Source organism: Porites lutea, chromosome 14 (genome assembly GCF_958299795.1).
Source record: "Porites lutea chromosome 14, jaPorLute2.1, whole genome shotgun sequence".
In the NCBI taxonomy this organism is placed as follows: domain Eukaryota; kingdom Metazoa; phylum Cnidaria; class Anthozoa; order Scleractinia; family Poritidae; genus Porites; species Porites lutea.
In genome coordinates, this window is record NC_133214.1 from 2,102,194 (window position 1) to 2,118,438 (window position 16,245).

General features: G+C 35.8%; 2 protein-coding genes across 6 annotated transcripts in view; one reads left to right on the plus strand and one right to left on the minus strand.

Annotated features, from left to right (window-relative positions):
* The first annotated feature begins 23 nt into the window (after positions 1–23).
* On the plus strand, positions 24–10,388 carry LOC140925190 (dnaJ homolog subfamily C member 4-like). Its single transcript, XM_073375160.1, has 9 exons — positions 24–164; positions 1,534–1,651; positions 2,055–2,151; positions 3,502–3,555; positions 3,803–3,930; positions 4,693–4,746; positions 5,844–5,981; positions 8,241–8,327; positions 8,787–10,388. Exons 2-9 carry the CDS (start codon positions 1,560–1,562, stop codon positions 8,896–8,898), a joined length of 762 nt encoding a protein of 253 aa, XP_073231261.1. The 5' UTR covers positions 24–164; positions 1,534–1,559; the 3' UTR covers positions 8,899–10,388.
* The window catches only part of LOC140925189 (SPARC-related modular calcium-binding protein 2-like), a 41,277-nt gene continuing 34,406 nt past the window's right edge, over positions 9,375–16,245 (minus strand). For all 5 annotated transcript variants that reach the window (XM_073375157.1, XM_073375155.1, XM_073375159.1 and 2 more), the window contains 7 exons: positions 15,643–15,708; positions 15,351–15,464; positions 14,116–14,343; positions 13,287–13,505; positions 12,890–12,925; positions 12,577–12,681; positions 9,375–11,925 (listed from right to left, as the gene is read on the minus strand). In XM_073375157.1, the coding sequence (XP_073231258.1) occupies positions 11,615–11,925; positions 12,577–12,681; positions 12,890–12,925; positions 13,287–13,505; positions 14,116–14,343; positions 15,351–15,464; positions 15,643–15,708 (1,079 nt within the window). In that variant the 3' untranslated portion in view covers positions 9,375–11,614. The remainder of the gene's footprint in view (positions 11,926–12,576; positions 12,682–12,889; positions 12,926–13,286; positions 13,506–14,115; positions 14,344–15,350; positions 15,465–15,642; positions 15,709–16,245) is intronic.

Here is a 16,245-nt window from a genome sequence, read left to right on the forward strand (position 1 = left end):
CGAGACGAGTGGGGAGAAGAATTTATTGACCAAGGCAAGATGGCGGCTGTTGATACATTGTTTCGCCAACTTGAAAAGGCCTTGTATTCAGTTTGGTCTGGTTGTCTTGGTTTTGGAAAGGAAGTTTAGCTGTCTGATGCTTCTAAATTTACTTCCCAGCTCAGGTAAGAGGAAACATGTTTCGAAAACTAATTCATAGCTGCTCTTGTTTGTTATCTGTTATGCAAGACTTTAGGATCTGGCCTAACGCTTGAATCTTTAATTGACTTATTTAAATTGTCAGTTTTGCTACCCCTCTTATAACCATACTTTATTTAAGTGTAGAAATAATTTTTCTGACTTTAACCAATATTTTATTATTCTTAAAAGCTTATGCTTATACGGCATTCAAGTAAAAGAAAAGTGAAGTTCAGCCACATGCATACCTGTCCCGTCGTTTGTTTATTGTTTAAGAGCCTTGACCTTTGTTACCCTTAATCCTTTGTACATTTTTAATATCAAAATAGAAATTCTTCCTCTTGCTTATGTGAGTTAATTAAAAGGTGTGAATGGGGTATATGTCAGTAACCAGTAAAAAAAAGTCAATAGACAGTTTATCATCATGGAGCATGCTTTTAAGCTAGCTTATACAGTAAAGACAACTACCTCATGCGTGGTTCACAGATATAACGCAAATGGAAACACAAGGAATGCACATGTGAACCATAAAAATGCAAGTGCAATTACAAGCACCTTTGTAAGAAGTGAAAAAAAATATTCTTGCACTTCGCTTGCACTTTTATTTACACGTGTGAACCTGGGCAATGCAAACACAAATTGAAAAGTAAGGTGAAAAAACACAGGTTCCATTGGTTCCATGTCACTATGGCTTTGTGAAAAAGACTTGGACTGCATCTGTGCATCTTTCCTTTCTCGTATATGAATTGGATATGCGAATGTGGTTTGCTTCTGCATTTGCACTCAAATTGCCCTTGCATCAAACATGTGAACCAGGCGTTAGGTAGTCAAAGGTTCTACCAAGTATACAGAGATGCCAACCTCTGGAGATCTAAAATCTGGGGACTCTCTTTTTTTCACTCCTCCTCCCCCCCTTAGAAATTAACCCAGCCCCCAGTGGGAATGACTAAGGACATTATATGAAGTCTTACATGAAGTGCATGCTATCAAAATTCGCAATCATCGTTTTGATGCCAGAAATAATCTTTGGCAGTGACTAACTACGTACAAAAATGCCCCAGAAACCGTACTGCGAATAAGAAAAATTCAAGTTTTGAGCTAAAAATGGGTTAAATTTCAAACCTAGGCACAGTAAAGCTCAAGAGATGATTTTATCCGGGAGATATGGTGACCCATGTGGGAGAGCGGGAGATTGGTGCCATATCCGGGAGAGTTGGCATGTATGAGGATAGCATGGTTTAACAATTTTGTCCCAATATGTATCAGTTACACAGTGAAATAATAAACACAGATAGTCCTAACACACAATTCAGAGGTTGCTGAAACTATTATTTTCTGTGTCATTCACCCTTATAGAGAACCAAATAAAATCTGAATAAGCCATGCTGATGCACATGTGTGGAGCAAGGCCAGAGTACCATCCTTTTATTGTGTTTCATTCAGCCTGTCCATATTCAACTGCTACTCAAGCTAGGTATGTTATTATTAAAGGCATTACCTCATTTTAATCATTCTGTAGTTCAATCCTCTGCATCTTTCTTAGGGACTGATAGCCTGTGAAAACAGCCGTTTCTCCTTGCTCCTCACTGCTGGAGACATTTCAAGGATCGCGAGGAGAAACGGCTGTTTTTGCAAGCTAATGGACTCAAACCATGTGACTTAGAATGGAAAGGGTGATTTCATAAAAAAATATTCTGCAGCAGACTTGAAGTGAAAAGTTTTGTGCATGAAGATGTAATGGTCTTTATCTACTTACATAAATAAGTCCATCACATTATAGCAGGCTTGAAAAAAATTATTGCCTAAACTGAATAAACCCTACCCCAACAGGTTGTAGGATAAGTGGTCAGCCTCTAATTATTGTTACCTCTTTTTAGCTCTTCAAGAAAACCAACTTTGTATGAGATCTTAGACGTATCGGAAACAGCAACTCTTGGAGAAATCAAGAATGCCTTTATAAAAAAGTCCAAAGAGGTAATTCCAGAGTATTAAAATTTTAAGTTGTGTGTGTTGATGTCAAAAATGTGTGTAGTGTTAAATACTAAGAATGTATCATTATCAGAGTTATTATCTACGGTGGCCCACAAGGGACAACGCTTCTACTTGAAAATGTAGTGTCGTTCTGTAAAAATACAACTGTTATTTTTAGAATTGAACATCTTTCCTTAGAATTCTGCAATCGTTCCTTGTAAATCTGCGATCGTTCCTTAGAAAAATAGCTGTTCTGTGGAAACAGTCGCGAGCTTGTTCCGTAGAAATCTAGCTCTTCCGTGGTATAAGCCGTCGCTGTTCCGTAGAAATGTAGCTCTTCCGTAGAACTTCAATGCTTCCGTAGAAATGGAACACTTCCGTAGAAAGTTCAAACGTGTGCGCGCGCATTAGCCTGGGTGGGCACTGGGCATTAGCGCCTGGGTGTAATTCTTTGCTCGCCATTTTGCGTGCGTTTTAAAACATGAAACACGATGGTTTTTTGTCAAGTTTGTGAGACGAAAGTGCAAGAGGGTGGAAATTACTGCCATAACTGTGGAGCCGGAGTGGAATCATTTCAGAATGGTAAATCTAAATATATATTTGCCCTTTTGGATCATTACTGTGAACGCAATTTTGACAGTAGTTTTCTGCTTTCTTTAGACCCCGAAAGGGAGATTATTGAACGTTTGAACTTTCTACGGAAGTGTTCCATTTCTACGGAAGCATTGAAGTTCTACGGAAGAGCTACATTTCTACGGAACAGCGACGGCTTATACCACGGAAGAGCTAGATTTCTACGGAACAAGCTCGCGACTGTTTCCACAGAACAGCTATTTTTCTAAGGAACGATCGCAGATTTACAAGGAACGATTGCAGAATTCTAAGGAAAGATGTTCAATTCTAAAAATAACAGTTGTATTTTTACAGAACGACACTACATTTTCAAGTAGAAGCGTTGTCCCTTGTGGGCCACCGTAATTATCAGACAGTACTGCATGTACATTTTTGTAACATTCTTTCTTTAGGCTCGCTGATGTCACATGTTTAAATAAAGATTACCGGTATCTTATCTTATTTTACTGTTCAATTGCCAGTCTTGATTCTCAATTCCTGTATGAATGAAGAATTAAGAATCAGTTTTTGAGAATGAGGTAATGATTGAATTTCACAAGATAGAAGCAATATATACCTGGATTCATCCATGATTGATTTCTTGATAATTTTACTTTGACGTAACACAAAATGGATCACAAACAAAGCAAAGCTTAAGTACCAGCTGGCTTTGTGCTGTATTTCACTGATGCATGAGAAGTGCTTTTACTATAGAAATCTTTTCTCTTATATTTCTTTCAGTCTCATCCAGATACAAATCCACTCAAACCAGAACTCCACAATACTTTTGTTGAGGTAAACGTTGATACTTTTTAACACTATTTTCTTAAGCCTTGGTAATGATGTACATGTGTTTACAACTATTTACAGTTTTGTAGTTTGATTGAACTTTGTGTGGCCAATCTTAATGAAGCTGCTACTTATCTCATCCCTAATGGTGGCATTGATTGGAAATTTTGACTTTTTAGTGATATGTTCTGGCTGAAATTCTGTGAAGTGTTCAAATCTGTACTGGAAGTAACAATGTATTTTTTCCTTGTAGGTCAGTGAGGCATACAATATATTAAGTGATGCAAGTAGCAGACGTGCATATGATCTCTCACTACTCAGCTCTTTCAATTCCTCCTCTTCTTCAAGAGGTAGTCCCTTTGGTTCTGTGCCACGAAACAGGTAGAGGTCTTAGACTTTAAGTTGATGATTCACAAATTATTTGATCTTTTTAATGCTGTTGTTGCTCAGCAAATGGCAGATGATGTTGGTGTTTAAAAAGTTCAATACAACTTTTTGAGCAAAGTGGCTATAGATTATAATAATTACAGACTGTGCGATTACTTGAACCAGGGCACTTGGAAGAAGATGATCCAACCACAACTTTTTTTTGCAAACGGACCAATAAAATTTAAGATTGAAATATGCAACCGTTGAAACCTTTAAAACCATTTTAACTTACCTGACCTCTCAGGAAACAGCCCTAGCATTTTATGAATGTTACTGGTCTGTTTGCAAAAAAATTTGAGAATCTTTTGTTTTTAAAAAATGTTGTGATTGGATAATCTTCTTTCAAGTGCCCTGGTTTTAGTAGTTACACTGTAAGTCAAATTTTATTATGTAATTGGGATGTGCTTAAGACTTAAATTTTGTGATTGCCTCTCGTTATATTAAAATTCATACTTGGCTCCAATGCTTGGGGGAATAAAACAACAACAGAAGTGTATTATTCATTATTGAGCCTCAAGATGATTTCTTTTGTTTTATTCGCCCTTGCAGCCAAGTATGAATTTTAATATATCGGAATTGGTCTATTTCGGTCTTTGAAGAAAACCATTTCACCATCCTAGAGTTAAAACAGTGTCCTCTACGATGTCAATTTGTCTTTACTTTGCAGTGACAATTTTTAAGCTTCTCATTGTAAGCACCATTCACTCTTTGCAGGCAATCTTCATACAGTTACTATTATGAGAAGGCCACAAGCTCATCAAACTACAGGTATCCTTACTTTAAGTTACCGTATTTACATGTGTATAATGCGCACTTTTTCTCCCCTGAAATCAACCTTCAAATTTATGATACGTATTATACACTTACTCCATTGTTTGGTCAAGAAAACAAAAGAAGACAAAAGCTTTGCAGTAACTGGTGTTTAATACACTCAGTAAAGTAAACTACCGATGAACTGTTTTCAATTTTGATCCATGAATAAATTAAAATGACTATTTAAGAAACAGCTGATCGAGGAAGACAACATGTGCGATTGTCACTATAGCAATCATGGCTACGAAACTTACCACTGTGAAACGTCAAAGTTGCACTGTGTTCAACAAGTTAAGAATAATCCAGTTTGCAGAGCAACATGGCAATCGTGCTGCTGAGCAGAGGTATATCCTCCCTCATACAGGGTCCAGTTGCACAAAAGGTGGATAAAGCTATCGACTAAATATATCACCAACCAACCTCAATTCTCTCTAAGCAATATATTTTTTTATCAATACATCATTGAGAGGAATATTGTAAGAATTAACAAGATAATCAGCTAAGGGAAAATACTTTGATCTTCAAAGAAATTCTCTCCACGTATTCTGAAAGGAAATGTATGAAGATCAGCATAGAGAATTTTTTGTATGTAGATGTTACGGGTCAAAATTTAATTCCAGTTTAAAATTTAAAACCTAGGTTGTTTGTCAAATTCCTTTGTCTCCTAGCCCTAATCCATGAAAAGAGGTCTAGGAGACGAAGAAAATAGAGAATCAGCTAAGGTTAAAAAAATATTAAACCTGAATTAAATTTTGACCTGTAACATAGATAATAAGGTTTAACCCTCTAAGTCCCAATAGTGACCGAGATCAATTTTTTCCTAAAAATATCTATACACTGTCAAGAGATAAGTTATGAGAATTAATAAAATGATCACCTGAGAGAAAATGCCCTGATCTATCATCAAATTCTTTCAACTAATTCCTTAAGGAAATGTATGGAGATCAGTTTGGAGAATTTGTATGTGGATACTGGGGCTTAAAAAGTTAAAGGGTTAAATGTCTCATCATTAATGTAATTTTTTAAAATGAGATTTTCCTTTTGATCTTCAGGCAATCAAGAACCTATGACTTTACAGCACCACATGTACATGTAAACAGAGCTCAAAAACAGAAACACAACAGACTTATTATGTTGGGAGCTTTTGTCTTCATGATGACTGGAGCTACAGTTAGCTATCTTATAATCAGGTTTGTTTGCCTAACAGTTTTTCAAAGTTTATTCTACAGTATTTGTCTGTAACATTTGAATATATGATGCTTGGGAGACGTATTTATTTGACGTGAAGCTGTGATATTGTCATGAATCAAGTTAGGTTTTTGGAAAACTGCTCACCTACCCCTCCCTTAAACGCTTACTTCTCACTTGGGGCAAAATGTTGGGTTAGGGGAGGGGTAGGTGGGCAGTTTCCCAGAAACCTAAAGTGATCCATTGTCATTTGCAAGTTTTTTCTTTGCTGAGGATAAGTCACATAATTGGAAAATATTTATTGAATAAAATAGTCAGCTGTGACACAGCTCCTTTAAGCTACATTTCAAGCATTACTGTAGACTTCTTTCCTGCACTTGCTTTTGCAGTGACATTCCAAGGCTAGATCTGTCTTAAGTTAACATAGCCTTACACAGACACTTTGGGCTGGTCCTGATATTAGAGAACTTTAGCTTTTGTTGTCGGGAGAAGGATTACCACCTTCAGCATAAATAACTGTGCTATTTTTTTTTGTTGCAAAAATAAATAAATAAATAAAGCTTTCTGGGTTGCAGGGCTCAAAGGTTAAATTTGAGTTTGGGAGCACTTGTGCTACCAGATGTAAATTTTTAGGTGCACAGCTGAAATTTTAGGAGCACAGCTTGCAATGTTTGGAGCCTCTTTTTCAAAAGAAAAAGTAAAAAGCTTTACAGTACCACATAATAATATGTCATCTTCAGTAGAAATAGTTTCTTTTATTTCAGTCCTGTGATTGATAAAAGACAGCTGATTAACTATGCAGTAATACTGTTGTGATTTTTAGCATTAATTTCTCTTTTTGACAGTACAGTGTGTTGTGACTAAAAGAAACTTACACTTGAAAAAAATGCCCAGCAACAATGAGTATGTCCAACAAGAAATAATCTTTAATGAATTTGTTAAAATATACAATGACTTACATGCAACGACTTAAAAACTATTTCTTATCTGGAAGAAAAAAGGCTCTTAATCTGCACTAGCTGTTTTTGTTTTGACATGCTTGACACTCTTGACCTTAGAAATGAATGTTGGACATGATCGTCCATTGTGCAAGAAGCATGTTATTACAAAACAGAAGAGTCGAGGATGGAGTAAAATTAACATTCAAGTTCATGGAATCCTTTGGGAGAGAGGAAATATTAAACAAACACAGATGAAACTTATTTTAGAGCCTGGTTGTGGTATTTCTACATTACTTTTACTTTCATTGCTTGAAGCTACTGTTGAACATCTTAAGTACTAGTTCGAGTATGTAAGTATGGTCAGGTTAGGAAGCAGGGAAGCAAGTCAGTCAGTGTGCCTTGGGTTTTATGGTGCACAGGTGTGATTACACATGATTTTTTAGGCGCAAAACCAAAAATCCAGTCGCATATGCAACCAGTTAGCCATTAACTTTGAGCCCTGCTGCGGTGTCATTAAATCTGCTTGATATTTTGTCAGCTTCTCCCCACTACTTCTGTGGGAAATAAATAGGGGCAACAAATGAGAATTCAAATTTTGATCTTACGGTTATTTCTCACTCTTCCCACTGTTTTTAGAACTGTCAGCTCCTGCCTTTTCCTCTCTCATCCTCTGTTCTCCCCTGTTCCATCTCCTGTCCTGCACCCCTGTTCTCGCTGGCACTCACCCCCATGTCCTCCCTCACTGAAAAGGGTTGTTGGCAGCTTTGCCTCTAACTGTGAATTGCTGTTATTCGTCTTTAATATATAATTTGCGGCAGCCTTAACATTTACAGTCGAAACCCGCTTAAAACGGACACCAAGTGTTATTATGGACAGTTTTCCTTGTTCCTGTTAACCCTTTTAGTCCCAATAGCGACCAACATCAATTTTCTCCCAATGATATCCATACATTGTCAAGAGACTAGGTTATGAGAATTAATAAAATGATCAACAAAGAGAAAATGCTTTGATCTTTTGTCAAATTCTCTCAACTCATTCTTTAAGGAAATATACAGAGATCAGTTTGGAGAATTTGTATGTGGATATTAGCACTTAAAGGGTTAATTAAAAGAAAGCCCTTACATTTTCTGTAAATTCAACCCACTTATTACGAACACCTTGTTAATGTGGATGCTTTCTATGGCCCCTTCAGTGTCCATATTAATTAAGTTTGACTCTATTAACATTTTGAGAAAGTTAGCGCACAACACTTAGGAGTATAAAGGTAGTGCCATATGATTATAAGTCATGACATTAATTTTGTTCATCACTCCATCACAGAACAAGACATAACCTGTACAGAGCACATATGGATGAATCCAATCGAAGAGCACATCAGGTGTATTCACAGGCTGTGGAGAGGGGAAGGTACATAGATTTTATCATAAACTTTTGATGTGGCTGTTTTATCTGAGGAGTGCTGCGTACGTTGTACAGTATGAAACTAGTTACTGTAGTTATAAAATGCAAGTCGAATCTTCAATAATTATTGATTAGGTCACCTCTATTATAATGCCCTAGTTCTTCTATTGAGCACTCTGACAATAGGTGTGCATATCAGCTGGTATAGACTTAATAATACTGATAATGATGATATTAACAAAATAACAATAATATTATTAATATTATTTTAATATATTATTCAGTGAATTGATAGACCTTGTTAAATTTACTTGTGTGCAGCTTTTGCAGCTTTGATCGTGATCAATTAAATGACCTCTGTTAGTGAATAGCATGAAAGAGACAACTTTGTCAAGGTGGCATGTTCTTCAGCATGCAAAAATTCAATGATGATGTTTATGTAATAGTGAGTTAATATTTTTTCAGAGCAAACGGTCTAAAGCGTCAACTGGAACATCTAATCGCTCAGAGCAGTAGTGGGCTTGAAAAAATTGCTGCGTCAAAATCAATACAGCATTTAGAAGAGAAGAGAGAGTGATAAGATGTATGTATTAATAAAGCTCTTTGAAGACAAGTTGATGAAAAGGGCAAGGTAACTTTGGTTATCACAAATCGATCAATGCCAGAATACATTTTGTACACAATGTATTTCAATTCTGTTGTAAATACTCAAAATCTAAATGTCTTTTTTGTTAATATAATAATACTGCTCCATTTTTATGACTAAAATTTATGTGTCCACTATATCCTGGACCTGCTTTCCAGGAGTGTTTTGCACCTGCCAATTCTTGGTTCATGCTAAAAACTTAATCACTGGTTTCACCGGATTTCAGAGGTTTAGAGATCCTGGGTTTTGAATATTTTCTCCTCCATATCAAGAAAATATTATATCAGCATTATTTGAATTGGCTGCGAGTGATGAACCTGACCATGGATGTTGGTTGATCACTTAGAAATAAATTTTGTTACCATCCCTACCTCCACTACCTCCAATAGAAAACAAATTCAACAAAGTAATCATTAAATGACAAACTTTTATTCATATATTTGCTGTGATAATTATATCCCTGGTAAACAGCTACATGTACATGAATGTTGTGGTCTCTGACATAATGCAGAAAAAATAAACTGGTTATTTTTATACCAAAGAAATATTGAAACCCTAAGAAGAGACACATTACTGTACTATGTGAAGGTGTAGTGTTATGAAAGTTCTCTTCAAATAGCATTATTGACAAAATAAGTTTTACCCCTATTTTTATTTTTCTGTGGAAAAAGAGTCTTCCTTTATTGCTCGATATTTATATCTATAAAAATAAATCACCGGTCTCCCTGTTTTCCATCTATGCTTGTATTGCTTTTTCTAATATTATTAATGCCAATTTGGTATTGATATATATTTTTTAAAAGCATGAACACTCAGGCAACACCAGGAGTTAAATCTCAACTTCTTCCTTAGTCATGTGATTTTGTAGAACTTATAAGGCAGTCATGATCTGCCATTGTGTGACTGTTACAAAGGGATGGAGGCCTCATTGTACCACTCTTATGTGACAGTATATGGCACTTGAGAATGGTGATGTAAAGAATGATCAGGCTCCAGTTGTTCAAACGTTGGATAGTACTATCCACCAGATAAATTGCTATCTAGTGGATAACACAATTGATTTCCCTAATACTTATCCAATGGAGAGATTTATCTGGTGGTTAGTGCTATTCAATGTGTGAACAACTAGAGCCAGAATGTTATGATGGATAACACCACATGACTGAGGAAGATGCTCAGATAATGTCAAAATATTTCCTCAACCAAACTCTTGCTACAATTCTGTATTTTCTCATCATTTATTTTCTCCTAATTTTTAAAGACTTAAACTTTTTAACACTATCTGAAAAGTATGAGTTCCTGCCTATAGAATGTCTTAGCATGAAAGAATGTGCTAACATAATAAGTTAATCAGAAAATAAAATATAAACATTACCACTATTTCTTGCTTTCCCTATTTTCAGCCATACATAGTCTTAAAATTGTTATTTGATGCTACTCATTTTGGGTGGTTTATGAATATATTAATTTATCTATTAATAGTACTGTTATATTATCCATAGGCATATCCTCATAGGACGAGCAGTTCTTTTTAAAGTTAATTTAATTCCTTTCTTTCTTTACAAGTAAAGTGCAATAAATTTTAGGACTTCCCCCATGTAACAACCTCAGTTTTAATGGTGTTCATAAAACTGTTCGAAAAAATCTTATTCTGTCAATTTGGTTATAATAGCATGAGCTTATACAATTGCCACTTGGCATTTTTACTGGAAATGGAAAACATTGTTGAGTCATTGATTGCTTCTTTAACATGAAACTAAATTATTCTCTTGTGAGTGGAGATATTTATTTATTATTCATTATTTTGTACAATTTCCCTACTGAGCATCTTGAACAGAGTTCCTTTTCTGGATAAGAACCCTTGGGCGTGGTCTACACGTGCCGTACCAATGAATTTTTGTTAAGCAATATCAATGCAATAATGTTAGGGATGAAAGGATGTATTGGGGAAACCTGTCCACCAGCTTCTGTACTTTGTTATAAAACTATTTGTTGAAAAGGGTACTTTTACAATATTAATTATAAATTATTATTATATTAATGCAGTTAATTATGAAGAGATTAGTACAAAAAAAATTAATTTTAAAGCTTTAAATATATTGCTAAATGAACTCCCATGTAATGGTGGGGGTCTAGTATTGTATCAAATTGTGATTTCTTACACTGTCAAACAGCGTCTTTGTATAACATTTTGTTCACACATTGTTCTTTTTGTCCACTGAGTTGTTGGTGTGAGGTCTAGCCATGGGCTGTAAAAAGAGATCACTATGCCAAAATATTCTAACACCTTAAATAAAGGGTTTCCAGAGTCGCTGCGTATCAAAGAAAGTCTAATCTATTTTTTGATTTTAGCGTGTCACCATGTTGTGGCAGTGTTACATACACTCCTCTATGTTTTGTCTCAAGATACTGGCATTTGCGCACAGGTTGCAAAGAAAAGACATCAAAATGTTTTCCTTTCGTTTGGAAAGTAATCTGTAACAGTGATGGTGTGATCTCTTTTTAGTGTCCAGAGCACAGGGACCCAACTGATAGCACAGGAACACCAACTGGTAGCCTGACAGTTACAGGACGCAGTTCCTGAACACTGACTGATGTTGAAACTGATCATTTCATTCAGTCTCCATCATCCAAAAGCTCACACCAATCATTGCAGAGGCATTATTCTTCTACTTGTACTCAAGCATCGAGTCCATTCCAGTATTGACAGACCTCTATCTTTGTCAAGGTCACAGTCATTTAACAACTTTTTGCTACATTTTCTTCCTCTTTTTATTGTGCCAAGATGTTTCTTCATGGCAGATGTCAGAAACTCGCTCGACAAAAGAAGTTTGTCTTTGTTTTTGTCCAAACGATTGAATTTCCAGATTAAGACTTGATGATCTGAGAGCTTTGAGCCCAGATATTGAAGATCACCGGACCTTGCACTCCTGCGTTCATGATTTCTCATTGAGGATCCTGCAGAAAGAAAACATTTGGTTTGAATTAATGATCAGAATAATGTGTGTTATGTTACAGTGCAACAAATGCAACTGTGGCCATCGACACTGTGATACTAAACAAATGTGCTTGTTTTGTCTAATGAACTAAATGAAGTTAGTCTGAACTCCTTTGTGATGAATGTGATATGTTATTACCTGTCAGTCGAACAATGTCAACTTATCATATGGATTATTGGTAAAAGCGCAGAGGAAGAAAGAGGGGTTAAAATGAGATCTGACACGGGTAATCAGAAAAATATTGGGATAAAAAAAGAATTAAACAATTATGAGGAATTGTGTTATCTAGAATAATCAAAGTCAAGGTTGTTCAGCCTAGGATGATAACATTTATGAGACCTTGATTATTCTGGATATCACAAAAACCAAATCTCCAAATTGTTTTATTATGCATAGTTTTTAATAAAATCATGACTAACACACTGTTGCACAGAACACGGTTTAACATTGCTTTGCAAATCTGCAACCTACAGATAAGTCAGTGATCTGCTAGCAGATAACTAAACTAATCAGCTGGTTTTGCTGATTTCCAAAATTAACTGTACGCTCTTAGCTAATAAGAAGACAGTCAAGTACGATATACAGAGATGATTTAAATGGATTGACATACCGATGGGATCATTGTTGTTACTTGATGGTGAATCTACTTCAACTTCTTTTCTGAATAACTTGATCATGTGTTTCTTAAATGAAGTCCATAAATCCTGGGCACATTCTAAACATAAAAGGAATGATAAATTTTAATCAACGATAACACTTGCATGTAGAATTAAAATAGCAATTTCAACTGTGTATGACACTGTCTTGTGTGTAAGCCTGGATGATCGCTAAGTTTGCGAGAAAAAATGTTCAGTGATTGCTGCACTAGACTTCTAAGGCAGTTTCATATTAATGCTGGTTTTCATAAATTTCATTCCACTTACGTTTTTTCACTATGGTTGTTGAATTGTCCTTAGATGCTACGTGGGAAAAAAAGAAAAGAAAGCAAAGTAAATTTTAAAATGAATCAGAGAACTTGTAGTTAATTAAACAGAAAATGCAATGCGTGCATGGTTAAATAAAAGCTAGGACTTAATGGTAACAAGAATGAGCAGCATCAGGTTTCTTCTATCAAAACATAATCAAACGTAACTCAAGACTTTTAGTCACATCCTCACAGATGCAAATTAAACCATCTGATTTAATGATAAAGTATTGCCTTAAAATCTGCTTGGGCCAGAATATTGCAAAGCTCCTGGCATTCAGACTGGGAGTGTTGTGTTGCTCTGGCTCAAGCGGCTAAATAAAATTAATATAATCCGTAATTTTTTCATCACGTACTGTATTTCCAGCAATCCAATGAACTGGATTTAGCTGTTGTGTTGGGAATTGGTTTTCCTGTATCCACGTCAACACACCAGCAGTAACCAAGTGAGTAATGACATTGTGTAGGTTCATAAGAACCATCACTTGCGCAGCGTGGTAGGTAAGGATTGGAGCCTGTTGAATGCTGTGTTGATTTCAGTGCTGCAAGATATTCTCCAGTGCACTTTTTGTTCTCTGTTGGGAAAAATTTATAAAGATTCTAAAAAATCAAATCTCAAAATCTTGATTGGTGAGGTGGGAGTACTTTCTCAATGGAGGAGTTTACTTCTCCTGGTTTTGGGTAGCCTGCAAGTATAGCCATCTCTGCTGCTCCTTGCCGCTTGGACATTTCATGGGGAGAGATACCTTGTAAATTTGTTGGAGTTTATGTTTTTCATGGTCTACTATCGTAATGTGGAAAATTTGTTCAACAAATCAATAATTACTGAATATCTGTAATATATACTTGACATTAAGGTTATTATTATAATGCAAGAAGGGATCCGTAGCCTGTGCTATAAATGGAACTAAACTTTTGGTCAAGGCGGTCTGTGAAACAGCGCCAAAATCCTTGTTCTGGGCACCCAACTGTGTACCAAGATTTGTTTACATGCCATGATATGCCTGTTTGAACAGGCCATTTGTCAATTTGCCAACTAGATCAGGTGAAAGAGATATTTAAAATGCATTTCTGGTAATTCATCAAATCCGGTCGGGGCAAGGAACAAAGATATTAGCCTTGCTTTATAGACATTGCTAACTGAGCTTTGATTACATTTGTGACGCAGGAAATCATATACCTTACCTTTCACCCCTAAGCATATGTACCACTCATTTAGTGAGAGCTTATAATTCCCATCCTTGTCGCAGTAGGCTAAAAATGAACGGCTACACTTCTTGGGTGAAATGGTCTTTTTAGTTTTCTTTAAGAAGCCATGAAGCTCTCGCATTTCCAGCACATAATCAGCGTTAGCATCAAGATGAGTAAATTTCCAGAGTAAGAGATGAGTCTTTTCCATACTTTTAGGCTGACCTAAAATTCCGCAAAGTAATTAAAAAGCAAGAATAAGATTGAATATTCTCTCTATAGTAAAACTAGCCTGTGAGCAAGCTCTCCTATTTGAACGCTCGCGTGTTCTCGCAAGACTTGCTTCACTCGCCCAAATAGGAAAATGAAATTGAGGGATAGTTTGAGCTAGGGAAGCTGTTTACTGCCAAGAGATTAACCTGATTTAGAGCAACAAACAATGAATTTTCAACACTACCCATCCCCTCCGCATCCTTACCCACCAACTATCAGCTCATACACCCAGGGGTGGGGTGGAGGAAACTCCCATTTCTTTACTCACAACCTGCCCTAAACGTAATACTTGGAGATGTGAGCATAAAAATCCAAGAACACCCTAAGTGAGACTGAGTGTCTGCATTTGACAACCTAACAGCCAGCCCAAAAATTTCTAATAAGGGTTCCGGCCCACCTAGTAGGCTGTTTATTACCAATTATTACTTTATAATAATATCAAAAATTGTACACTTCAAATTGCAATCGAATTATTAATATTTTTTTACTCACAAATATGATTTATCATTATATTTTATGAAAAAAAAAACCATTTGAAGTAGTATATCCAAAATGACACCTGCAGTATTTCATCCAATATCCAGACACCAAGAAGTGGCATGGGTTGAAAAACGAGGCGCAGCTAGGATATCAGATGAAACACTGTGTGGAGTTTTGGAGATAGCTTCTCAAATGAACAATAATCTTGGAGAAATTCAAAGATAAAGTTATGGTAATTAGTATCCGATATCCAAACCACTGCCAAGGTATAATGTGATTTTCTTTGCTTTCTTTTTATGAATTATTAATGAGTTTGAGAGGGGCTCCGGTCTCTAATTCTATCAATTGGCTTTAATAACTATCTGCCCAAAGATGCACCTCCAAATGTTATTCAACAGTAGATGTACAGATAAAGCCAAATTTGGAAAATTGCAGTGGAGTCTGATTAATGTTTTTCAGTGAATTGAACTCTAACGCACCTTGAACTTTATCTGTAGATGAAGGGGATGGCCTTTGGACATATTCCATGAATTCTTTAGACAAAAATGTCACAAGCTTCTCATTAAAAACAGCTCGTGTTTCTTGTGAACAACCTGAGACAAAATTAAACATAGCTTAGTATCAAATTCTACTTTAATCTATCTGTGCTGTTATTTTGTTCACTGATTCAATGAGCTGTGCTTGTAGTCATTTAACAAAGAGAAAATCAATGACTGAAGACCAAGTAATATATAAATGCATTTACTCAAAATCTAACAAATGTAATTTTACCTTTGCAATTACTGCAAGGTTTCACATACTTCCAGCTTTTTCCTGCTGGCTTGACTGATGGTTTCACTGAAAAAATTTTTCAAAGAGAAATTTAATGTCTTTTTTAATATTATCATAAATCCTTAATATTATGATGTTATGGCACTATCAGTGAGATAATTTTTTTATTCCCTTTGGTGATCTCATCCATAATTCACAAATAATTAAGGATTGATTAAGAATTCATACAGTGTCATGGGCAGAAATTTAAAGTTGATCTTCATGTGATCTTAGAGGATCAAATTTCAGGGAAGGATATCAGTAGGCTGGGGGTTCCAAGGAGTCAAATATTTGTTTTATCTTCAAATATATATTTTTCTTTTTTGAGTTTCACTTGGTCAGGGTAAAGCTGATCCATCCAGCAAATACATTCAAACCCTATTCCTCAGAGACCCACTTAATATGAACACCTCATTATTTATACGGTCAGTTTTCTTTGTCCCTGGGCAAAATATAAGAAAAGCCATTACATTTTCTCTAAATTCAACCTGCTTAAACAAGGACACCCCATTAATAATATTAAAAGGGACACTTTCTTTGGCCCCCTCAGTGTTCATATTTAGG